The following is a 26064-nucleotide window of genomic DNA, read 5'->3' on the forward strand; positions in this document are numbered from 1 at the left end:
ATGTTACGTTTGGTGTGGTTACATAAGGAAGCATGTTAAGGTACAAACAAAAGGACGGTGGTTGGCCGGGTTGGATGGGTAGGCATATAATGTGAAGTCTAGCCAACCCAAAGGTTGTGTTCGAATCTCATCACAGAAAACTTTAGCATTTGAGCTAATTAGCAACTTTGCAACTACTTACCATGTTAGCTAACCCTAACCCCTTAACTTAACTCCTAAGCCTAGCTAACATTAGCCAGCTAGCTAACTTTAGTGTTAGCCACCTCTAGCTAACGTTAGCCATAACAAATTGGAATTCGTAATATATTGTACGTTTAGCAAATTAGTGAACATATCGTACATTTGCAAATTCGTAACATGTCGTTCGAATTGCAAATTTGTTACAAATCGTACAAATTGTAATTCATAACATATTGTAATGAAACAGGCAGGGAGCAGGTCTCGAACCCTCAACCTTCTGGCCCAAAATTCAGTGCCCCAAAAGCATGCTCGAGTGGCAGAGTCGATATCCGCGCTTATAAACCCAGGGTCGTTACACAACTCCCTCCTTTCAAAGTGCGTGTTCTCGAGCTAGCTTAGGACTCAATGTCTTATAAGAACATGCTCAATGGCCAAGCACACGCACGTTCGTGGATGCAAGGTCACTTCTGACACCAATGTAATGAAACCCAGGGTCGTTACAATATTGTTCGATTTGCATTCGTAAGATACCATATGAAATGGATGATGTGCATCCACAAATGAATACATACCATACGAAATGTAACATATATTGTAGCAAATTTGGGTGGGTAGCTCCAACCGGAACTCGAACCCGGGTCCAGTGGTTGTCAAGCCAACGCCTTATCCGTTATGCCAAGAGTCCCAAGCCTCTTGATGAAGTCACCCTTCCTCTGGGAGAGTGTGTCCCCATGCTTCTCTATACTAAGTCCCTCAAGTGGACACGCCTTTCCAATGGCCCCACGGCCGCCATACCACTTTTGATGATCCATTGGTAGTTTGTTGTAAGCAAGTATTGGTGCTAACCGTGTGTCATTGGATGCTAGCATGCTAATTAGCTACGGCGTCATAGGATACGGTGCACCGGGTGGGTTTCACGGAAGAATACTGTACCAAGTTATCTAGCTGAATAAACTAAGCTTGAGCCTATTCCTGGAAACATTGAACCACTGTAGTTTACATCAATTATAATTTCTAAAGTGGAAGTTGGAAAAGTTATATTTGAGTGTGTGAATGGTGTCAGTGAATGGTTAGTGAGGGAGGCCCCTGCTCTCTCGCTTCTACGGTTGTTTAGTTCATTTTCATTCCAATCTCCTTTGCATTAGCGTAGCCTCTCCTGTAGCCTGTCAACCATGTGCCTGTCTATCCCTGTTCTCTCCTCTCTGCACAGGCCATACAAACGATTCACACCGCGTGACCGCTGCCACTCTAACCTGGTGGTCCCAGCGCGCACGACCCACGTGGAGATCCAGGTCTCCGGCAGCCTCTGGAACTGCCGGTCTGCGGCCAACAAGGCAGAGTTCATCTCAGCCTATGCTACCCTCCAGTCCCTCGACTTCTTGGCGCTGACGGAAACATGGATTACCACAGGAAACACTGCTACTCCTACTGCTCTCTCCTCGTCTGACCACGTGTTCTCGCATACCCCGAGAGCATCCGGTCAGCGGGGTGGTGGCACTGGAATCCTCATCTCTCCCAAGTGGACATTCTCTCTTTCTCCCCTGACCCATCTGTCTATCTGCTCCTTTGAATTCCATGCTGTCACAGTCACTAGCCCATTCAAGCTTAACATCCTTATCATTTATCGCCCTCCAGGTTCCCTTGGAGAGTTCATCAATGAGCTTGACGCCTTGATAAGTTCCTTTCCTGAGGATGGCTCACCCCTCACAGTTCTGGGTGACTTTAACCTCCCTACGTCTACCTTTGACTCATTTCTCTCTGCCTCCTTCTTTCCACTCCTCTCCTCTTTTGGCCTCACCCTCTCACCGTCCCCCCCTACTCACAAGGCAGGCAATACGCTTGACCTCATCTTTACTAGATGCTGTTCTTCTACTAATCTCACTGCAACTCCCCTCCAAGTCTCCGACCACTACCTTGTATCCTTTTCCCTCTCGCTCTCCTCTAATACTACTCACTCTGCCCCTACTCAGATGGTATTGCGCTGTCGCAACCTTCGCTCTCTCTCTCTCCTGCTACTCTCTCCTCCTCCATCCCATCATCTCTTCCCTCTGCTCAATCCTTCTCCAACCAATCTCTTGATTCTGCCTCCTCAACCCTCCTCTCCTCCCTTTCTGCATCCCTTGACTCTCTATGTCCCCTATCCTCCCGGCCGGCTCGGTCCTGCCCTCCTGCTCCGTGGCTTGACGACTCATTGCGAGCTCACAAAACAGGGCTCCGGGCAGCCAAGTGGAAATGGAGGAAAACTAGCCTCCCCTGCGGACCTGGCACCTCTCTACATTTTCTTACTCTGTTTCTGCTGCTAAAGCCACTTTCTACCACTCTAAATTCCAAGCATCTGCCTCTAACCCTTGGAAGCTCTTTGCCACCTTCTCCCTTACCTCACCTCGCTCATCAACTCATCCTTGACCGCTGGCTACGTCCCTTCCATCTTCAAGAGAGCGAGAGTTGCACCCCCTTCTCAAAAAAACCTACACTCGATCCCCCCGATGTCAACAACTACAGACCAGTAGCCCTTCTTTCTTTTCTCTCCAAAACTCTTGAGCGTGCCGTCCTTGGCCAGCTCTCTTGCTATCTCTCTCAGAATGACCTTCTTGATCCAAATCAGTCAGGTTTCAAGACTGGTCATTCAACTGAGACTGCTCTTCTCTGTGTCACGGAGGCTCTCCGCACTGCTAAAGCTAACTCTCTCTCCTCTGCTCTCATCCTTCTAGACCTATCTGCTGCCTTTGATACTGTGAACCATCAGATCCTCCTCTCCACCCACTCCGAGTTGGGGATCTCCGGCGCGGCTCACTCTTGGACTGCGTCCTACCTGACAGGTCGCTCCTACCAGGTGGCGTGGCGAGAATCCGTCTCCGCACCACGTGCTCTCACTACTGGTGTCCCCCAGGGCTCAGTACTAGGCCCTCTCCTATTCTCGCTATACACCAAGTCACTTGGCTCTGTCATATCCTCACATGGTCTCTCCTATTATTGCTACGCAGACGACACACAATTAATCTTCTCCTTTCCCCCTTCTGATAACCAGGTGGCGAATCTTATCTCTGCATGTTTGGCAGACATATCAGTGTGGATGACGGATCACCACCTCAAGCTGAACCTCGGCAAGACGGAGCTGCTCTTCGTCCCGGGGAAGGACTGCCCGTTCCATGATCTCGCCATCATGGTTGACAACTCCATTGTGTCCTCCTCCCAGAGTGCTAAGAGCCTTGGCGTGACCCTGGACAACACCCTGTCGTTCTCCGCTAACATCAAGGCGGTGACCCGATCCTGTAGGTTCATGCTCTACAACATTCGCAGAGTACGACCCTGCCTTACACAGGAAGCGGCGCAGGTCCTAATCCAGGCACTTGTCATCTCCCATCTGGATTACTGCAACTCGCTGTTGGCGGGGCTCCCTGCCTGTGCCATTAAACCCCTACAACTCATCCAGAACGCCGCAGCCCGTCTGGTGTTCAACCTTCCCAAGTACTCTCACGTCACCCCGCTCCTCCGCACACTCCACTGGCTTCCAGTTGAAGCTCACATCTGCTACAAGACCATGGTGCTTGCCTACGGAGCTGTGAGGGGAACGGCACCTCTGTACCTTCAGGCTCTGATCAGTCCCTACATCCAAACAAGGGCACTGCGTTCATCCACCTCTGGCCTGCTGGCCCCCCTACCTCTGCGGAAGCACAGTTCCTGCTCAGCCCAGTCAAAACTGTTCGCTGCTCTGGCACCCCAATGGTGGAACAAGCTCCCTCACGACGCCAGGACAGCGGAGTCAATCACCACCTTCCGGACACACCTGAAACCCCACCTCTTTAAGGAATACCTGGGATAGGATAAAGTAATCCTTCTAACCCCCACCCCCAAAAAAGATATAGATGTACTATTGTAAAGTGGTTGTTCCACTGGATATCATAAGGTGAATGCACCAATTTGTAAGTCGCTCTGGATAAGAGCGTCTGCTAAATGACGTAAATGTAAAAATGTAAATGATACCGCTGTAGCAAATGTTTGGGGTAGCTCCAACCAGGATTCGAACCCGGTCCTGCGACTGTCAAGCCAACACCTTAACCGTTACGCCAAGAGGTATGAACTCCTTGACGCAGTTGCTAGGTGTTATGTTAAGGTCGCTACAATATTATACTAAATGGAGTGTCTTGGCTTTACGTACAGAATAATACGACATGCTCTGAGACCACGTTGAATATGAGGGTTAAATCACCGGAACATAAACCATAATTTACAGTAGACAATTCCTAATTTCAAAATGTTTTCCCCTATGAATAGCAAAGGGGAGAAGGCTTTTGAAATGTTCCAACAGAACCAAAAAGGTGTTGGGCCCCTGGCAAACACTAGAGGGAGATATGAGCTCGCATCCCAGCTGAAACGTTACAGTTGCCTAGGCTATCACCACTCCTCGTCACTCACTGGCCATGCTACACAGAAAAAAGGCACCTTGCTTTTCATCACAAAAGTTATTTTAACCATGACCTCTAACCTTAACTCTAATCTCTCCCAACACTGTCTGTACTTGCTCGTCATCACTTCTGACAATATTACATTTACATTTTAGTCATTTAGCAGACACTCTTATCCAGAGCGACTTACAGTAGTGAATGCATACATTTCAATTCATACATTTCCCCCACCATAGGAATCGAACCCACAACCCTGGCATTGCAAACACCATGCTCTACCAACTGAGCCACAGGGAGGCCACTTGAACTTTGTATTCTAGCACAATTCTGACCAGCGGCGTAGGCAGAAATTGCTGTGTGGCTGGGCATAAGTACAAGTGTCTGGGCCATCATTTTCCAGTAAAAATACATATTTAATTGAACATTTGTGAAATCAAATTGCAATTTTTTATTTTATTTTTGCCTTGGGGCAGGCAGAAAAATGTGCAGTTTTATAGCTCATGAAAGGGAACAATTTCAACTTTATTTCCACAAATATTTGTCTAAATATTTACAACATTTTAAATGTATTTTGATAGACCAAAGTATCAGCTACTGTATCACACTATGTAAAGGAACAAACTCCTAAATGTTTTTTTCTTCATAAAATGTAATTTACTGGATTTATGTCAACTCCATCAGACAGCTCTACCATAAAGTTTGCAAAATAAATGGGAAGACATTTTTGATGTACCAATTCCATGTTACATGGTGGATGAACTGATACACAAACCAACGCTTGATTCAACACTTTGAGTTTTTCAATTTAAATGATTATAGAAAATTCTTGCCAGCAACAGAATGTTTTATATATATATATACACTGCTCAAAAAAATAAAGGGAACACTTAAACAACACAATGTAACTCCAAGTCAATCACACTTCTGTGAAATCAAACTGTCCACTTAGGAAGCAACACTGATTGACAATACATTTCACATGCTGTTGTGCAAATGGAATAGACGACAGTTGGAAATTATAGGCAATTAGCAAGACACCCCCAATAAAGGAGTGGTTCTGCAGGTGGGGACCACAGATTACTTCTCAGTTCCTATGCTTCCTGGCTGATGTTTTGGTCACTTTTGAATGCTGGCGGTGCTTTCACTCTAGTGGTAGCATGAGACGGAGTCTACAACCCACACAAGTGGCTCAGGTAGTGCAGCTCATCCAGGATGGCACATCAATGCGAGCTGTGGCAAGAAGGTTTGCTGTGTCTGTCAGCGTAGTGTCCAGAGCATGGAGGCGCTACCAGGAGACAGGCCAGTACATCAGGAGACGTGGAGGAGGTCGTAGGAGGGCAACAACCCAGCAGCAGGACCGCTACCTCCGCCTTTGTGCAAGGAGGAGCAGGTGGAGCACTGCCAGAGCCCTGCAAAATGACCTCCAGCAGGCCACAAATGTGCATGTGTCTGCTCAAACGGTCAGAAACAGACTCCATGAGGGTGGTATGAGGGCCCGACATCCACAGGTGGGGGTTGTGCTTACAGCCCAACACCGTGCAGGACGTTTGGCATTTGCCAGAGAACACCAAGATTGGCAAACTCGCCACTGGCGCCCTGTGCTTTTCACAGATGAAGCAGGTTCACACTGAGCACATGTGACAGACGTAACAGAGTCTGGAGACGCCGTGGAGAACGTTCTGCTGTCATGGTGTGGGGTGGCATTTCTTTGGGGGGCCGCACAGCCCTCCATGTGCTCGCCAGAGGTAGCCTGACTGCCATTAGGTACCGAGGTGAGATCCTCAGACCCCTTGTGAGACCATATGCTGGTGCGGTTGGCTCTGGGTTCCTCCTAATGCAAGACAATGCTAGACCTCATGTGGCTGGAGTGTGTCAGCAGTTCCTGCAAGAGGAAGGCATTGATGCTATGGACTGGCCCGCCCGTTCCCCAGACCTGAATCCAATTGAGCACATCTGGGACATCATGTCTCGCTCCATCCACCAACGCCATGTTGCACCACAGACTGTCCAGGAGTTGGCGGATGCTTTAGTCCAGGTCTGGGAGGAGATCCCTCAGGAGACCATCCACCACCTCATCAGGAGCATGCCCAGGCGTTGTAGGGAGGTCATACAGGCACGTGGAGGCCACACACACTACTGAGCCTCATTTTGACTTGTTTTAAGGACATTACATCAAAGTTGGATCAGCCTGTAGTGTGGTTTTCCACTTTAATTTTGAGTGTGACTCCAAATCCAGACCTCCATGGGTTGATAAATTGGATTTCCATTGATTATTTTTGTGTGATTTTGTTGTCAGCACATTCAACTATGTAAAGAAAAAAGTATTTAATAAGATAATTTCTTTCATTCAGATCTAGGATGTGTTGTTTAAGTGTTCCCTTTATTTTTATGAGCAGTATATATATATATATATATATATATATATATATATATATATATATATATATGGAGCATACAAAAATCGCAGCTCTGCAGATTTTGCTGTGAAGAAACAGAATCATTAGATAATTTATTCTGGTATTGTCCCCATGTAGCTTGTTTCTGGTCACACGTTCAGGAATGGCAAAAAAATCAAAACATTAATTTAAAATGAACGCTACAAATAGCAGTGTTGGGTGATTTGGAAAGCCATAGTCAATCAATCAACAATATAATAATGCTCTTAGGAAAAATATTAATCTTTAACGTACAATCTGTGGATACTATGCAATTAGAGAAGTTCATAATTCACGTGAGACATCACAGCACAGTAAAGAAATATATGGCGTGTGGAAATCAAAAGGGGGTGGTCTACGGAGATAGGTGGGATGGGCTGAGAGTAGTAGAGGGCTGAGTTTAAAAATCTCATGATGGTAATGTTTATTACCGGTCTTTGACACTGCTGTCAAGGCAACGGAAGGAGGGTGGGAAGATGGCGGAAAAGGAAATAAGGAAGAAAGAGGAGGATATTCTGAATAAACATGGAGTGGGGGGATTACAGAGGCCTTCTGAAAGATCTGGTGAAGAATATGGTGGACAAGAAAAAAGGAGAGATATGGAATATGTCTTGAGTGAATATGGAACGGAGGATCGCACAGAACTTTTGGAAGAGCTTGAGGAGGAAATGGAATCTGACGAGAGTGAAGATGAATTAAATGTGGTGGCAGGTGCAGTGATGACTGCTGAGAAGAAGTTGAGTGTAGAGGGAAGTAGTCATGTGAGGAAGGTGGGTGTCAAGTGTAAAAACAGCAATACCTGCTCCAGTAGTTCGGAGATGGAACTTGTTGAGGGTGAGGGTGAAGTACCTGCGGCGAGGACCACCAAATTCAGGCCTTTTCCCAAGAATGATTTTGCCACAGTGGGAGTGAGATTTGGGAGAGAATGGATCATTGCTTTTTGGTATGTGGTGTCAGTTTGGGTAAAGGAAAGGTTGGGGACTGTTGAGTTGGTGAAGGTAACTTGGACTCGTGATTATTTGTTGCATTTCCTCCACCCAGAGGGAGCGGGCGCTCCAGATTACAAGATTAGGGACAATAATTGTAACCTGCTTTGCTCTCCGGAGTGTGGTATCGGTGGAGAAAGATCGGAGGTGTCCGGTGAAAGAAAGGCAGGTTGAGGTTGCCAGGGTTAGAGTACAGTAGTACAGAAAGTGTTGTATGCCGAAGCAGTGAAGAGAGTGGTAGAGGAAGATGGGTGCAGGGTGAGGGGCATTTAGTCCTGAGGTGCTGACCTGTTGCACCATCTACAACCACTGTGATTATTATTAAAAAAGGGAGTTAGCAATCAGTTGACAACAGATACTCAAAACAGACATATTTTTGCCTCTAAAAATAAAAGTTCAATACAAACATTTGTAAAATATGGAAAATTATTAATTTGATAATCCCCAATAAAACCATAACCATTCTATCAGATATTTCAACACTCTGACAGAGCTGATGTTAGACAAAAATCTGACAGAGTTGATGTTTTACAGAGTTGACAAAAATAGCATTTTCTTTCTCTTAATTCAAGGTAGGAATTGTGTTTTTCCTCAGTTGCTTTATGACTCTAAAACTTAATTAAAATGTAAGTGCATTCAAGACCCCTTGACCTTTTCCACATTTTGTTAAGTTACAGCCTTTTTCTAAAATGGATTAAATCGTTTTTTCCTCCTCATCAATCTACACACAATACCCCATAATGACGAAGCCAAAACAGGTTTTACATTTTTTAGCTAATTTATAACAAATAAAAAACAGGAATATCACAGTATTCAGACCCTTTACTCAGTACTTTGTTGAAGTACCTTTTGCAGTGATTACAGCCTTGAGTATTCTTGGGTATGACACTACAACCTTGGCACACCAGTTTTTGTGGAGTTTCTCTCATTCTTCTCTGCAGATCCTCTCAAGCTCTGACAGATTGGATGGGGAGTGTCACTGCACAGCTATTTTCAGGTCTCTCCAGAGATGTTAGATCGGGTTCAAGTCCGAACTCTGGTTGGGCCACACAAGGACATTGAGACTTGTCCCAGAGCCACTCCTGCATTGTCTTGGCTGTGTGCTTAAGGTCGTTGTCCTGTTTGAAGGTGTACCTTTGCCCCAGTCAGGTCCTGAGCGCTCTGGAGCAGGTTTTCCTCAAGGATCTTTCTGTACTTTACTCCGTTCATCTTTCCCTTGATACTGACTAGTCTCCCAGTCCCTGCCACTGAAAAATATCCCCACAGCATGATGCTGCCACCACCATGCTTCACCGTAAAGAGCTCTGCCAGAGTGACCATTGGGTTCTAGGTCACCTTCCTGACCAAGGCCCTTCTCCCCCGATTGCTCAGTTTGGCCGGGTGGCCAGCTCTAGGAAGAGTCTTGGTGGTTCCAAACTTCTTCCATTTAAGAATGATGGAGGTCACTGTGTTCTTAGGGAACTTCAATGCTGCAGAAATGTTTTGGTACCCTTCCCCAGATCTGTGCCTCGACACAATCCTGTCTCGGAGCGCTACGGACAATGGACTGATGACTCCTTGCTGTCCCCAGTCCACCTGGTCATGCTGCTGCTCCAGTTTCAAATGTTCTGGCAGCGGCTATGGAACCCTGACCTGTTTACTGGACGTGCTACCTTGTCCCGGACCTGCTGTTTTGTACTCTCTCTCTACCACACCTGCTGTCTCTAACTCTGAATGATTGGCTATGGAAAGCCAACTGACATTTACTCCTGAGGTGCTGACCTGTTGCACCCTCTACAACCACTGTGATTATTATTATCTGACCCTGCTGGTCATCTATGAATGTTTGAACATCTTGGCCATGTTCTGTTATAATCTCCACCCGGACCAGCCAGAAGAGTACTGGCCTCCCCTCAGAACTTGGTTCCTCTTTAGATTTCTTCCTAGGTTCTGGCCTTTCTATGGAGTTTTTCCTAGCCACTGTGCTTCTACATCTGCATTGTTTGGGGTTTTAGGCTGGGTTTCTGTACAGCACTTTGTGACATCGGCTGATGTAAAAATAAATAAATAAAGTTGATTAAATTCCTTCGACCTCATGGCTTTATTTTGTTCTCTGACATGCACTGTCAACTGTGGGACCTTATAAAGATAAGTCCCTCTGTAGCCATTGATTTAGCTTCTTCTGGGTTTTTTTAATAAGAGGGTTAAAATGTAGTAAGCCTCTAGACTTCTGATCCTTTATAATGGTTATGCCTAAATATGTAAGTTCTTCTTTTACTGGAATACCATAATATGAAGGTATCACACAATCTTTGACAGCCATGAGTTCACATTTACTAATGTTAAGATATAGACCAGATGCTTAAGAAAAGGATTGTATCACATCGATCGACATGGGAATTAATAATAATAATAATTTCTTTACCAGCTATGGAAATACCTTGTACAGGACTATTATTTAAAGAATTTGTAAGAAGTTGGGTGATTAATAAAAACAGGTATAGAGAGATAGGACAACCTTGCCTAATTCCTCTCTTTAACTCAAATCTAGGTGAGGTGCCATATTTCAATTTGATAGAGCTGTTACCATTTGTATAGAGAGTCTTAATAGCCTTACAGAAGAAATCCCCAAAGCCAAGTCTCTCAAGGGAGTGGAAGAGGAACTGATGCTGTACTGTGTCAAATGCTTTATAAAAATCTAAAAATAATATGAAGCTATCCTCGGTTATTAGGTCTGAGTAGTCAAGTATGTCTAATACTAGTCTGACATTGTTAGAAATATGTCTGTTCCTCAAAAATCCAGACTGTGTTTCATCAATGATTGCATCTAGGACTTCTTTGATACTTTTTGCAAGTAGTAAGGCTAATATCTTATAGTCATTATTAAGAAGACAAATTGGACGCCAGTTATCGATGAGCAGCACTTATTTTTTGGGCTTAGGTATCAGTGTTATTAACCCCTGACTCATTGTAGGAGGGAGATCATTGTTTTTAATATTCTCTAAAAAGACTTCAAATAGGAAGGGAGCTACTTGTTCAGAAAATAATTTGTAAAATTCTGATGTAATTCCATCAACACCTGATGATTTATTATTCTTTAGATGTTTGATAAACTGTATAATATCTTCAACTTTGATGGGTTCATCACACTGTTTAGATTCTATATCACTGATAGAGTTAACATTATTCAGTGAGTCAAAAAACATCTGTGGATTCCTGACAGTACGTAGAGCTATACCATTTTCTGTAAAGAATTGCTACAGTATTTAGCGATTCATTTTTGGTCATCCTTAATAACACCACCTTAGTCCAATAACTTTTATTTTGAACGCCATGACGTGTGTATTCACGTTGAAGGAAATCTTATTCACGTCCGGGTCAGATTGTTTCCAGCATTTTCCCAAACAGCTGATCTGGTCTATACATTTCAACTGTGAAGACTAAAGAAATAACGACATATTTGATCATTAATATGGATTTCTTAAAAGCTGAAATCGCGAGGAAGAGAAAACTAATTGTAGACAAAGATCTTATTGATGTGAGTTACTGCTAGCTAGTATGTTTACTAGTCAGCTAGCTAAATTGAGCTAGCTAGAGTTGCTTTAAGTTAGCTAGGCTAGGATAACTAGCTAGGTTGCTTGGCGTGGGCAAGGGAACGTTTAATATCATTTTTACTCAAAATAGTAACTAGCTAGCCAACGTTAGCTTAAAGTACAAGTTGGGTGAGCCTGCGTCATGATACAATTAAGAGCTATATGGCTCTAAGGTTAGCGGCATGCGTGCGCCATCTAACGTTATCTTCGCTTAGTTTCAAGAGCTCAACTACGTTAGTTAGCTAAGTATTATTTTTTACTTGTGAGATTAAAATGTTGCCTTCGTTGCATCTTATTGTTGACATGCGGTGTTAATGAATCTATTCACAGGATTCAAAGAAATACTTCAAACGATCCGATCTTGCCCGAAAAGAAGAAGATGAGTATTTCGAAAGATGTGGCTACAAGGTAATATCACAGCGTTTCTATTTTTAAATATTTTTTTAACAGCGTTTCTAAACCTAGAGGCGAGATTTCAGGGAAAGCTTGTGAAGGAGACTAAAGAAAGGTGTATGCATGCTTTCCAGCCGGAAGAGCTCGTACATATATTATGACGTTTTAGACTTTGGAGACTTTTTTGTTGTTGTTGACGCAACCCGAAGTCTACGCCACTTCGTCGGTGATTGGTCAACAGTAGAGATTCTTCAGGGAAGTCTGTCATTCAATGAGGGACTACTCATTTTCATGCCAATTGTTTTCATTGAGAAATAGTGCACCAAATGTCTTGAAGTACAATTGTGTGGCTAAGGTATTCTTTGGCAAAAACTCAATAAGTCATTAATTTACTTATCTTTGTTTAATTCAGATTATTTTATGGAAGTGTGTACTGGCTACGGTGTCTCAAAATGGACAAACAGTAGTATTTGAAAAATGAGGGGGGGAAAAGCACAAGGTCTTAAAGGAGTATGCGAGCACACTTGTTTGGTTCTCCTAGTTGACTTCGGCCAGCCGAACGGAAGCATGCCTTTAGTAGATCATTCCGGGGTTTGGGATTTGAAGTAAAAAACAATAAAAAATAATAATACTTACCAGGTAAGTTGACTGAGAACACGTTCTCATTTACATCAATGACCTGGAGAATAGTTACAGGGGATGAATGAGCCAATTGGAAGCTGGGGATGATTAGGTGGCCATGATGGTATGAGGGCCAGATTGGGAATTTAGCCAGGACACCGGGGTTATCACCCCTACTTTGATAAATGTTATGGGAACTTTAGTGACCACAGAGAGTCAGGACACCTGTTAAATGCCCCGTCGAAAGACGGCACCCTACACAGGGCAATGTCCCCAATCACTGCCCTAGGGCGTTGGGATATTATTGTTTTAGACCAGAGGAAAGAGTGCCTCCTACTGGCCCTCCAACACCACTTCCAGCAGCATCTGGTCTCCCATCCAGGATCAAACCTGCTTAGCTTCAGAGGAAAGCCAGCATTGGGATGCAGGGTGATATGCTGCTGGATTAAGTCAATGAGAGAAGTGAAATTCTTCCTTAGTTATTCATTTTCTCAATCTAAATGTGATTTAGTACGGTTCTAGGAACACAAATCCCTCTACTTTCATATCACATCAAAATGCACTTACTGTGCTGTTTTGAGACGGTTTTAACAGTTGCCACCGACAGTATTTTTCAGTGACAACACGTTTGTGGCCGCCTTCTGTTTACACACAGGTGTTCGGAGACGCCCGATGTAGTCCCTCTGTCTTGTCTGTTTTCTGTAAACAAGTGCTGTAACATGGAAATATGGCCATGTGGGAACCCTAACCCTATAAAAGTATCAGTTTTGTTTTTTGAAAATGTCTCACTGAGATGAAAGATAAGGTCCTTCTTATTCTAAAACCGCATCGCAAGCGATGCGTGGTAATGTTCAGACTGAGCGCCGAGGCTCTTAACAAACCTCCCCTGTACAGAAGACGCCTTCATCCAATGACTGTTATGTGTAATGTAATAGAACTGCGAGTCATGATCAAAGGCTAGTTATAGCCCATTGTCTGTTCTCTCTTATTCTCTCTCCCTTGTGCCCTTCATCTTACTCCTTGTTTCGAGATTCTCCTTTCCTCTCTGTCTGCCACCTTCTTCCATTCCCTTCCTCCTCCCCTTCCTATCTCTGCACTGTCTGTTCAATCTCCACTTTTTTTTCTTCCCTCAGTGACTTGTTTTCAGAGTTTCAGTGCAGCCTATGACTAGACCCCCTTACAGGGTTGTGTGGTAGTGTTTTTCTGATGTTGCATAGCCTGTGTTGACTGTGCTCTCTTCCCACCTTGTGAACGCTGCCCTGCAGGTTCAGAAAGAGGCACCTGAGAGACAGGTAGGGGATGATGGCACAGCAAAGGCAGGGAGCATGTCTCGAGGATGATCGACCGTAGGCAGTGGTGTGTCCCAAAAATCTTGCAAAGCTCCCCTTTCCGCTGCTTCTTCCCTTCAATTCTACCTGTCTGCAAGGACTTGATAGGAGTTTAAAATATGGAGGAAATGTATCTAGCAGCAAGCTAGCTATATACAGTCCAAAAATAACCCATTCCCTAGTTCTTTCCTCCAGGCTGCTTCAATGTTACCTGAATGTAAGCACAGTGTAAAAATACATTATGATTGCTCCACCCATCCTTCCAATAGGCTTAGAGCTTCAGTCATGTTGCTTAAACCTGTGAATTTAAGTGGTGGATGTGTGGGTTGTATTCAGTCCCTTCACTGATCAGTTGTCTGGAAGGAGAGGGGGCAAGGAATGGAGAGTTGGGACATAGCCATGTTGAGCATGAGTTTAGGCTCTGTCAGTTTATCCTTTTGCTTTTTTAAGTTTTGGGTTAATCAGGCTTTGCCTCTTATATTTCAAATGAGTTTGATATGGGCCTTTGTAGCAGAAACAACTTTCAGTTTTTTTCCCTGTTTTTTGTGTTTGCAGGTTTTGCCTTATTTTGAGAATCGCTCATGTGTGGGGAGAACTGCATTTCAATTCAGCTGACTAATACAGCTCTAAATGTGCCTATAAAGTGGGTTTTAGCTTACAAATGCAGCACCTGCATCTGACTTGGATTCTTTGTGCATTTTGGGGGCTTTTGTGGTGTACTTTCTGTTGTTGTTGATTGTGCTCTTCCTAGAAACACAATCTTAAGGTGAAGAGATGCATGTGCTTCTAAAAGCATGACCCATCAGTAGGGTTGCACATTTTGGGGAATATTCAGAGGTGGAAACTTTCCGTGGGAATTAACGGGAATATATGGGAATTAACATTAATGCATTGGATATATTTACCATATCATATGGAGACAAACATAGAAGGTTTATCTTATAAGTAGACATGATTAAATCCTAACAATATAAATAAAAAACAATTAGTTACGAATTGAACTTTAATTAAATGAGTTGACTCTTCACATGGGATAATTTCCCTGAACAACAAAAGGGAATGTTGAATGATCCCCAATGATCCATCGCACCTACCCCCCAAAAAAACATTTTCAACATACATCTGTAAAATAAACTTCCTCTCAGGCTTCTATGTCTTCTCCCTGGACCTCCTCATGTCCACCTCTTGAACATCAGACTCTGAGGCCTCATATTCACTGTCACTTTCCAACCTTGTTGAGGATGGCTCGTTGTCAGGCTCAAAAAGCCTCAAATTTGCCCGGGTGGCCACCAATTTTTCAACCCTTGTATTGGTCAGCCTGGTGTGTGTGTGTTCCCAAACAAGGACCAGTTGCGGCTGTAGTTGGTGGGATTTGGAGGATCATGGAGGCAACAGGAGAAAGAGCCTCAATCCCTTCCATCCGGTGGCTGATGAGATACAGTTGAAGTCGGAAGTTTACATACACTTAGGTTGGAGTCATTAAAACTCGTTTTTCAACCACTCCACAAATTTCTTGTTAACAAACTATAGTTTTGGCAAGTCAGTTAGGACATCTACTAATTTTCCCAACAATTGTTAACAGACAGATTATTTCACCTATAATTCACTGTATCACAATTCCAGTGGGTCAGAAGTTTATAAAAACTGAGTTGACTGTACCTTTAAGCAGCTTGGAAAATTCCAGAAAATGATGTCATGGCTTTAGAAGCTTCTGATAGGCTAATTGACATAATTTGAGTCAATTGGAGGTGTACCTGTGGATGTATTTCAAGGCCTACCTTCAAACTCACTGCCTCTTTGCTTGACATCATGGGAAAATCAAAAGAAATCAGCCAAGACATCAGAAAAAAAATTGTAGACCTCCACAAGTCTGGTTCTTCCTTGGGAGCAATTTCCAAACGCCTGAAGGTACAACGTTCATCTGTACAAACAATAGTATGCAAGTATAAACACCATGGGACCACGCAGCCATCATACCACCTAGGAAGGAGACGCGTTCTGTCTCCTAGAGATGAACGTACGTTGGTGCGAAAAGGGCAAATCAATCCCAGAACAACAGCAAAGGACCTTGTGAAGATGCTGGAGGAAACAGGTAGAAAAGTATCTATATCCACAGTAAAACGAGTCCTATATCGACATAACCTGAAAGGCCGCTCAGCAAGGAAGAAGCCACTGCTCCAAAACTGCCATAAGAAAGCCAGACTACAGTTTGCAACTGCACATGGGGACAAAGATAGTACTTTTTGGAGAAATGTCCTCTTGTCTGATGAAACAAAAGTAGAACTGTTTGGCCATAATGACCATTGTTATGTTTGGAGGAAAAAGGGGGATGCTTGCAAGCTGAAGAACACCATCCCAACCGTGAAGCACGGGGGTGGCAGCATCATGTTGTGGGGGTGCTTTGCTGCAGGAGGGACTGGTGCACTTCACAAAATAGATGGCATCATGAGGCAGAAAAATGATGTAGATATATTGAAGCAACATCTCAAGACATCAGTCAGGAAGTTAAAGCTTGGTCGCAAATGGGCCTTCCAAATGGACAATGACCCTAAGCATACTTCCAAAGTTGTTGCAAAATTACTTAAGGACAACAAAGTCAAGGTATTGGAGTGGCCATCACAAAGCCCTGACCTCAATCCTATAGAAAATTTGTGGGCCGAACTGAAAAAAGCGTGTGCGAGCGAGGAGGCCTACAAACCTGATTCGGTTACCCCAGCTCTGTCAGGAGGAATGGGCCAAAATTCACCCAACTTATTGTGGGAACCTTGTGGAAGGCTACCCAAAACGTTTGACCCAAGTTAAGCAATTTATAGGCAATGCTACCAAATACTAATTGAGTATGTGAACTTCTGGCCCACTGGAAATGTGATGATAGAAATAAAAGCTGAAATAAATCATTCTCTCTACTATTCTGACATTTCACATTCTTAAAATAAAGTGGTGATCCTAACTGAGCTAAGACAGTGCATTTTGACTAGGATTAAATGTCAGGAATTGTGAAACTGAGTTAACTGTATTTACCAAAGGTGTATGTAAACTTTCGACTTCCAACTGAATGTTGGCACGACTGCCATATTACATCTCCATCCCAAAGCTCTTGCTTGGAAGTGCACTTTGCCAGACTGCCAAGAACCTTGCTCTCATCCAGGCCAAGGTGGCGAGACGACACTGAAGTGATGGCAAGATAGGTCTTGTTGATATTTTCATCAGACAGGATACTCTTGCCAGCATGCTTGGGGTTCAACATGTACACTGTGGCGTGTATGGGCTTCAGGTAGAGAAGTCTTCACGTTTTTGATGTATTTCAGAACTACAGTTTCCTCTGCTTGGAGCAACAGTGAAGTGGGCAGGGCAGGATGGATTTCTTCTCTTACATATGCAAGCAGATTCTGAACATCAGACAGGATGGCATTGTCTCCCTCAATCCGTGCAATGGCTACTGCTATAGGTTTCCGGCTGCTTACCACACTCTCCCAAAATACATAATCCAGGAGGATCCTCTTGATGGGGCTGTCCATATCGGCAGACTGTGATATGGCCGTTTCTTGGAGAGCCTCCTTCCCCTCCAGGAGACTGTCAAACATGATGACAACACCACCCCAACGGGTGTTGCCGGACAGCTTCAATGTGGTGTTCTTATTCTCTCTTTGCTTGATGAGGTAGATTGCTGCTATAACTTGATGACCCTTCACATACCTAACCATTTCCTTGGCTCTCTTGTAGAGTGTATCCATTGTTTTCAGTGCCATGATGTCCTTGAGGAGCAGATTCAGTGCATGAGCAGCACAGCCAATGGGTGTGATGTGAGGGTAGGACTCCTCCACTTTAGACCAAGCAGCCTTCATGGTCGCAGCATTGTCTGTCACCAGTGCAAATACCTTCTGTGGTCCAAGGTCATTGGTGACTGCCTTCAGCTCATCTGCAATGTAGAGACCGGTGTGTCTGTTGTCCCTTGTGTCTGTGTTCTTGTAGAATACTGGTTGAGGGGTGGAGATGTAGTTAATTATTCCTTGCCCACGAACATTCGACCACCCATCAGAGATGATTGCAATAGTCTGCTTTCTCTAATTTGCTTGACTTTCACTTGAACTCTGAACTCTGCATCCAGCACATTAGTAGATGAAGCATGTCTTGTTGGAGGTGTGTATCCTGAGTGAAGAACATTCAGAAATCTCTTCCAATATACATTGCCTGTGAGCATCAGAGGTGAACCAGTTGCATGCAAGGCATTCATCAGCATTTCTCTGACTATGTTCATCCAATGAGTCAAAAACACTTCAGATTCCAGGAGGACCATGAGCTGTTGCTACCGATAAGGTGCTGATTCATCATTTTCACCTCGAACAGAAGTAGAGGGACTTTTGTCAGGTTGCTTGTTGTGAACGCTGAGGGAACTTTATGCACTTTGCCAGATTCTGCATCTTTGTTGCATTCTTCACATATTTGGCACAGTATTTGCAAATGTACACAGCTTTTCCTTCTACATTAGCTGCAGTGAAATGTCTCCACACATCAGATAGTGCCTGTGGCATTTTCCTGTAAAGATTAGATTTTTTTTTTTTTAAAACAACATACATGGAATTGTACAGATAAATAGTTAAGCAGTTAGGTTAAACAACTCCTTTTGTAAGATGAATGTCTTAAAATGAAACATGTATGGAAACCGGTGAATTGACACTCAGTTAGCAGGCTCAAGCAAGCTAAAACCCACATGGTAGCAAAAACTAATCAGCAGAAATTAACAAGTTAGAAATGATTTAAACACACTTTGCTGTAGGCTACTATTTACTAGTTAACAAAAATCATGTATGTTATAAAATATATTCACACCACCCAGTATTGTAATCAAAACTTACCAAAAGGCATGTAGTCTTTGGCTCAGACAGTAGTAGTGTGGGCTCAATAGCATCTCATTAGTGTGCAAGATCATGAGAATCAGCTGTACATGTGATGGAAGAATGCACTGTGCATGCAGAGGGTTGCAAATCTATTGAATTGGGGATAGTTTAACCAAAATATGCCACAAGACCTAGAATTGCCTTATGTGTATCCCACAAAGGTTCACTGTTATAGGCTAACTTTCTTTAATGAATTTAAGCAAAATACCCGGGCTTAATTTCCCATGGAAAATTTCCGGAAAGTTTCTGACCCTTTGCAACCCAACCCGACGTATATTTGAAAGATGAAATTGCTATGCAGTGGTTTAATCATTTTAAAACATGATTTTTAACAGCCATGAAGATGGTCTACATGCAACAGTTTTTTCCTATGTTCATGCTGCTTTGAAATGGTATGATGGATTTGTATACCATCATACATTGGTTTGAGACATTGGTTTGCTTTGGAAGAGACTGCTGGTCCCAGGTGAGTCAGTAGCAATAGATAATGTCTCTGCATGACAGTACGGAGTGAGCACGCTCTACTGCTTCTGCTGGCATTTTAGCTGTTTGTGAGGATGATTATGATAAAACATTTCGCCAGCTGAGAGAGAGGAGGTTTCACTCTCGCCAAAACCTGTCCAAAATAAGCCCAATGCGTTTCTATGGGCTTATTTTGGACCTAAGCTTGTCGACTGCCTTCCTGCCAACTCCTATTGTTAGGACGGAGATATGAGCACCTTTTCATTATATATACAGATCTCTAGTGAGAGCCAATAGTAATGGAGACCTCTGAGTTTTGCCTCTAGAGCCCCACAGTGGAGGTGTCATAATACTTATAAAACCTAGCGGTCAAACAGGGAAATGGTTCCAATCGTTTTTCCACTATTCATTTTTCTCATAGCGCTTATTTTAACTTATTCTAAAATTCCCTGTGTTTTGTGTATCCTTACCCTGGCGTGACGTTTTGATAGCCATGTAACCATTTATCAATATATTAGTCTTTACTCAATTAGCATTTTTAAATAGCATCAAAGTAGACATGCAAAACAACATCCTTGCAAGCTTCTGCATGTCATCTCCAGCTGACACCTTTTGCTAACAGGTATTGTGTCAATTTAAAACTTGCACAAGACAGTTCATAAAATTGTAAATGTAAGAAATTTCGCCAATTTATTCAGTACTACATTTAGCTAATATTAGAATCTCTGGATTAATTTACCTTTGCCTTGATTGGGCAGTCTCAGCCAGATCATGGCATTTGTAGCTCTTTATGCTAGCCTAATTAGCATTTTTGGAGGTAAATACAGGTGAATAGATAAATCACATTGTCAAAGAAAGATTTACACGGTTATCAAAACTCCATGCCAGGTTAAGCCTATATGAACGGCCCTTATTTTAAGTGTTCCTAAAATCCCCTTTGGGAAAAATTATTGGAACCTGTTTGAATGCTGGTTATTATGACTCATACTGTGGTACACTATAGCAGTGAAAACAGGAAACTGACCCATGTCCCTCTCTCTCCCTTTTACCTCTGTGTTATCTCAAAGATGGAGAAGAAAGAAGAGAAGGCTGATCCCTCCACCTCATCCAATAGCACGTTAGAGTTGGAGCTGACTGAGGAGAAGCTGCCAATGTCGCTCTCCCGGCAGGAGGTGAGTCGGCCAATCAGAGCTGGTTTTATTGTGTCAAGCCTCCTGGGTTCTGTTCATTTGGTATGAACAGGGAGGAGACGTGCTTGTTTGTTTGTTTGTCCAGGTGATCCGGCGGCTGAGGGAGCGAGGGGAACCGGTGCGTCTGTTTGCAGAGTCAGACTATGAGGCCTTCCAGAGGCTCAGGAAGATTGAGATTCTCGCTCCGGAAGTCAACAAGGTAACATCCTGTCACTGTTATGAGGCAGGGTGGTGGTGCGAACTTGCTCTTTGTTTTTGTGGTGGGTTTTATATTGTTTTTGTAAGGTTAAAGAAGTGATGGACACAGACTTTTAAGCACTCACCTCTCATTGTCCTTGGTACTGTTGTGTACATGCTAGCCCAGAACATTATGTGACTTTTCGGGCACTGACAACCTGTGATGTAAAGATGATCACCTGTGTTACTGTGTATTCTCTGGGCAGGGTTTGAGGAATGACCTGAAGGCAGCCATGGATAAGATTGATGCACAGTACCTGAATGAGATCGTAGGGGGCACTGGGGAGCCAGGCGAGGTGGACACACAATTCGACCTAAGAGTACACGAGGCAGACACAACCATCGAGGAGTTGGAGGTACACAGCGACTGGGGAGTCACTAAAGCCACTATATTTGTCCTTAACTCAGGGTTGAAGGGCTACATTTTAATCCACAATTGTAAATAAAAAGTGCTGAATGTCCCTCTTCTACCACAGTCCAAACAAAGTCCTATGTGTCAATGCGTCATAAGAACACTGTATTCCCTTTGTCCTCTTGTTTGGTATTTGTTGTCCTATAGGCTCTGGGTAAATCTCTGGGAACGGGAGATGACAATGGGGACCAGGATGTCATCGACAAAGTCCTTAGGGTGAGACTGAGAGGGTTATGCTCTGCTTTTTACTTCAGGGAGAGTTGTTTACTAATTCAACAGTTGCTGATGTGATCTCTATCCAGTGTTGTAATTATTTATTGTAATGCTGTGATGGAGATATAAAAAAAATTATAATGTTTGTGTGCTGACATGGTTGTGTTATGGTCAGTAGTTTCTTGGCAGTTGTGGATATAGTTTGTTGTGGTCTGTAGTTCCTGCTGGGAGTCTGGGCGAAGGACCTGAACGGTCGAGAGGACCACGTGAAGCGCAGCGTCCAGGGCAAGCTGGCCAGCGCCACCCAGAAACAGACTGAGTCCTACCTCAAACCGCTATTCCGGAAACTACGCAAGAAGGTGTGTTCACCTCAGGGAACTGCCCTCTGTGAAATGAGTGTGGTGGATATGGTCTTGTTTATTGTCATTCTCTATTTTTTTAGAGTTTGCCAGCAGACATCAAAGAATCAATCACAGACATCATTAAATTCATGCTGCAGAGAGAATATGTAAAGGTATTGAACTTGTTTTCTACCTGTTGTCACTTATATTGGGTGTTTTGTGTTTAGTATGATTGGTAATAGTGTGTGTCATGTAACTAAACTAAGATTGGGCAGTTGTCCTTAAACTGTGCTTGTCTGTTCCAGGCGAACGATGCATACCTGCAGATGGCCATTGGTAATGCCCCCTGGCCCATCGGGGTGACCATGGTGGGCATCCACGCCCGTACGGGGCGAGAGAAGATATTCTCCAAACACGTGGCCCACGTCCTCAACGACGAGACCCAGAGAAAATACATCCAGGTTAGGACCTCTGGGTTAACCTCTGAATATAACTTGGATCAAAGATGACCCCTAACCTCTGGGTTAACCCAAATAGAGTAGCAGAAGTAAGATAGCTGACTGCTCAGCCTTCTTGTGAAAATATCTTAACGTCTGCTCTCTTCAACAGGGACTGAAAAGGTTGATGACTATCTGCCAGAAACACTTCTCCACAGACCCCTCAAAGTGCGTGGAGTACAATGCCCTGTAGTACACTGACCGTCTACACCTGTGGTCAACAAGCCTTGTCTTAGAGTCCTGGGGTGCGCAGGCATTTGTTTCAACCTAGCACTACAGCACCTAATTCAATTGATTATGGTCTTGATGATCATAAAATACGTTGAATCAGGTGCGCCAGTGTTGGGTTGGATGGAAAGCATGCCTGTATACTTTGTAGTCTTACAGGATCAGGATTGGTATCACGTCTGTGGAAGTCACAACAGCTGAGGAAGTCTCTGTACTTCTGTCTACATACCTGTCAATGGAGATCCAGCTGTTCATGTATATTTGGAGGCTCACTTTTTGCCACTGTTTACTGTTTTGGGTTGCTTTTTTTTTTAGGGTGTACAGGTTAGTATTTTCCTTGTTACTCAAATGAACGAACATGCCGTGTAAATATCCCTTCTAAGATTAGTCTTTCTCCAGTGTGCTAGTTCTATATCTTTGTAAGAATGGCCATGATGTGTAAGTTTTATTATGCAAAGCTTTGAAAAAATAAGCTTTAAATTCAAGAATGAGAAAACAGCAGTTGAAACCTGTCAAAGTATACATCTTACCTGTGTGAAAGGTAAACTGTCTTCTTATTAATGCAATAAATATATCTAAATTCAAGGGTGTTTGGTGTCAGTCACTTTTCATTCCTTTATTAAGAAGTAATATTATTTAGAGAATACATTTTGATGGAACTTTTAGATAACTGCAAATGTTCCCTAGCTTTATAATGTCGCAATGCACAAGATCATTAAATGAGAAGCGCCATTTTAAACGAAGGGCAAAGTTTGCTATACAGCTGTAAAATGATTAATCTATAATCTCCAGAAGCCAACAGCAGAGCCAATGTTTATTATACACTTGTCTGTCTACAGAGCAACGCATTGCTGCAGATCTTTACATGCTGACCAGACACTGCGTGAATGTTGCAAGATAAATTTACACATGTTAACAAACGTTGCTCGTGGACGTCTGTGTGGCCAGGCGCAAATCGTGCCTCTCCCATCTCATTGGTTTTTAGGAGCATATACCCATGTGATTGAAAGATGAATTGAGGTTCACGCTCCAGTCAGTTGTGGTAATTGTAAGAATTTGTAAGATTTTCTACTTAGTGTGCCTCTAACATGCACCAAGCTAACAAACGTTATTACCATGAATTGCAGCTATTACACATGTTTTCCACTAACCAACTAGTTATGTCTCAATGCAGCTTACACAAGCAAACTGATGTTTCCACTTGCAGCACATAACAGGAACTGGCCCAACCACAAGCCTACGGGGGCCCCATCTCGTGATAACAGCAACAGTGTCTGGCATGCTCGACCCTGTGAAAACAGGAACACACACATATATGCCATAGCTTATCCAAGGCACTCACACCCAGATTTAGAGCTTTGATAGAAACTCAACATCATCAGAACATTGCGCAAGATCGCAGGAAGACGCATGAACAGATGGAGCCAATCGACGGTGACAACACCTGGACCTGAGCCAACCAGAGGACCAGGACTTCAAGACTCAACCTACTTTCTGTGTTGTATAAAACATGTAAACAAACTGTTTTAGGGGCTCTCTTCCGCTGGCTCCCTCAGAGCTACTGGAACGAGTCCGTGCACGCTGTACCAAATATCTTCACTCTGAATAAACTATCGCTTGTCATATAATTTAGCGCCTTGTCCGAATCAGTCCTTGACCGACTCTCCCTTCTACTCATTCCATCACCAACATAATGCACCTTTAAAGTTGGTTGCCAACTGCTATATAATGTCCAAAGAAAAAACCCGAAGGAGGAGAGATTACGAGAAACAAATTTGGTTGACTGTTAATCTGTGGATGAATTGTAGGAGTAGAGGACCTTGGGCATTTCAGGTAAAATAACAACCCAAATGTATATCCCAGGGCAAATGATCTAACAACGGCTAGCTAAATTGCCATACATGTTTAATGCTTTTCGACCTGTCCCCAAATTAATATAGTAGGTTCAGAGTTAGTTTTGATATTTCAACCTGCATGACCTGATCGCATCTGGTGTGGGGGGACAAAATCAACATGTTAGACCTTTGCGCCACTCCGCAGCAAATGTAAAAACGTTTTTAAAGACGTTCGGACCTTCAAACTTCAATAGCTCGCAAACGATTTGAGCTACATACCTCAGGTTAGAGAGACTATGAAGGAAAAAAAAGTAGTGCAACATTGCACAGGTCTTATTTGACACATTCCGACCCGAGTTTCATACGCACATCGCAATGGTGTTGGCAGCCTAGCGCACCGTCAACGCAACTAGTTAGGGGCCTTCAAAAAAGTGCATGATCACAATATTGAAATGTCAATACCTCTTCAACCGCTTGATTTAGCAACCTCATTTCAATTGTCCATTATTCCTAACATGGAGAGAAATGTTGCACACCCTTGCGTTTTCTCATAAAATTATTCATTTTATACATATATGTATGTATACCAGTCAAAAGATTTGACACACCTACTCATTCAAGGGTTTTTCTTTATTTTTACTATTTTCTACATTGTAGAATAATAGTGAAGACATTAAAAATATGAAATACACATATGGAATCAGCGCTACAGGGAGACAGGACGGACAGCTGATCGTCCTCTCAGTGGCAGACCACGTGTAACAACACCTGCACAGGATCGGTACATCCGAACATCACACCTGCGGGACAGGTACAGGATGGCAACAGCAACTGCCCGAGTTACACCAGGAACACACAATCCCTCCATCAGTGCTCAGACTGTCCCCAATAGGCTGAGAGAGGCTGGACTGAGGGCATGTAGGCTTGTTGTAAGGCAGGTCCTCAGCAGACATCACTGGCAACAACATCGCCTATGGGCACAAACCCACCGTCGCTGGACCAGACAGGACTGGCAAAAAGTGCTTTTCACTGATGAGTTGCGGTTTTGTCTCACCAGGGGTGATGGTCGGATTCGTGTTTATCGTCGAAGGAATGAGCGTTACACCGTAGCCACTACTCTGGAGCGGGATCGATTTGGAGGTGGAGGGTCCGTCATGGTCTGGGGCGATGTGTCACAGCATCATCGGACTGAGCTTGTTGTCATTGCAGGCAATCTCAACGCTGTGCGTTACAGGGAAGACATCCTCTTCCCTCATGTGGTACCCTTTCTGCATGCTCATCCTGACATGACCCTCCAGCATGACAATGCCACCAGCCATACTGCTCGTTCTGTGCGTGATTTCCTGCAAGACAGTAATGTCAGTGTTCTGCCATGGCCAGCGAAGAGCCCGGATCTCAATCCCATTGAGCACGTCTGGGACCTGTTGGATCAGAGGGTGAGGGCTAGGGCCATTCCCCCAGAAATGTCCGGGAACTTGCAGGTGTCTTGGTGGAAGAGTGAGTTAACATCTCACAGCAAGAACGGGCAAATCTGGTGCAGTCCATGAGGAGGAGATGAACTGCAGTACTTAATGCCACTGGTGGTCACACCAGATACTGACTGTTACTTTTGATCTTACTTTTGATTTTGACCCCCCCCTTTGTTCAGGGACACATTATTCCATTTCTGTTAGTTACATGTCTGTGGAACTTGTTCAGTTTATGTCTCAGTTGTTGAATCTTGTTATGTTCATACAAATATTTGTGTGTGTGTTCAATTGTAAAATCACTTACAATTCAATTGCTCTTCGATGACATGACCTAGGCACCTCAAACCAACTTCATATTGTT

The 26064-nt window shown here is 43.6% G+C and overlaps 1 protein-coding gene across 2 annotated transcripts; it reads left to right on the forward strand.

The window, feature by feature from the left end:
- Positions 1-11321: 11321 nt before the first annotated feature.
- LOC106561239 (PRP18 pre-mRNA processing factor 18 homolog (yeast)) lies at positions 11322-24031 on the forward strand. 2 transcript variants are annotated; one of them, XM_014124963.2, is made up of 11 exons: positions 11343-11524; positions 11910-11987; positions 13859-13885; positions 20349-20453; positions 20557-20670; positions 20915-21064; positions 21268-21336; positions 21552-21692; positions 21776-21847; positions 21980-22135; positions 22284-24031. In XM_014124963.2, the coding sequence occupies exons 1-11, from the start codon at positions 11459-11461 to the stop codon at positions 22362-22364; spliced, it is 1059 nt and encodes a 352-aa protein (XP_013980438.1). In that variant the 5' UTR covers positions 11343-11458; the 3' UTR covers positions 22365-24031. The 2 variants fall into 2 exon arrangements, with proteins under 2 accessions (XP_013980439.1, XP_013980438.1); XM_014124964.2 differs by lacking the exon at positions 13859-13885 and having other exon boundaries at positions 11322-11524.
- The last annotated feature ends 2033 nt before the right edge of the window (positions 24032-26064 follow it).

Source organism: Salmo salar, chromosome ssa17, assembly GCF_905237065.1.
Source record: "Salmo salar chromosome ssa17, Ssal_v3.1, whole genome shotgun sequence".
Taxonomy (NCBI): Eukaryota; Metazoa; Chordata; class Actinopteri; order Salmoniformes; family Salmonidae; genus Salmo; species Salmo salar.

Coding starts and splice junctions, on each gene's coding strand:
- LOC106561239 (XM_014124963.2), top strand. CDS start 11,459: ATGGATTTCTTAAAAGCTGAAATCGCGAGGAAGAGAAAACTAATTGTA. Junction 11,988..13,858: donor TCGAAAGATGTGGCTACAAG/GTAATATCACAG, acceptor GCTGCCCTGCAG/GTTCAGAAAGAGGCACCTGA. Junction 21,065..21,267: donor CAACCATCGAGGAGTTGGAG/GTACACAGCGAC, acceptor GTTGTCCTATAG/GCTCTGGGTAAATCTCTGGG.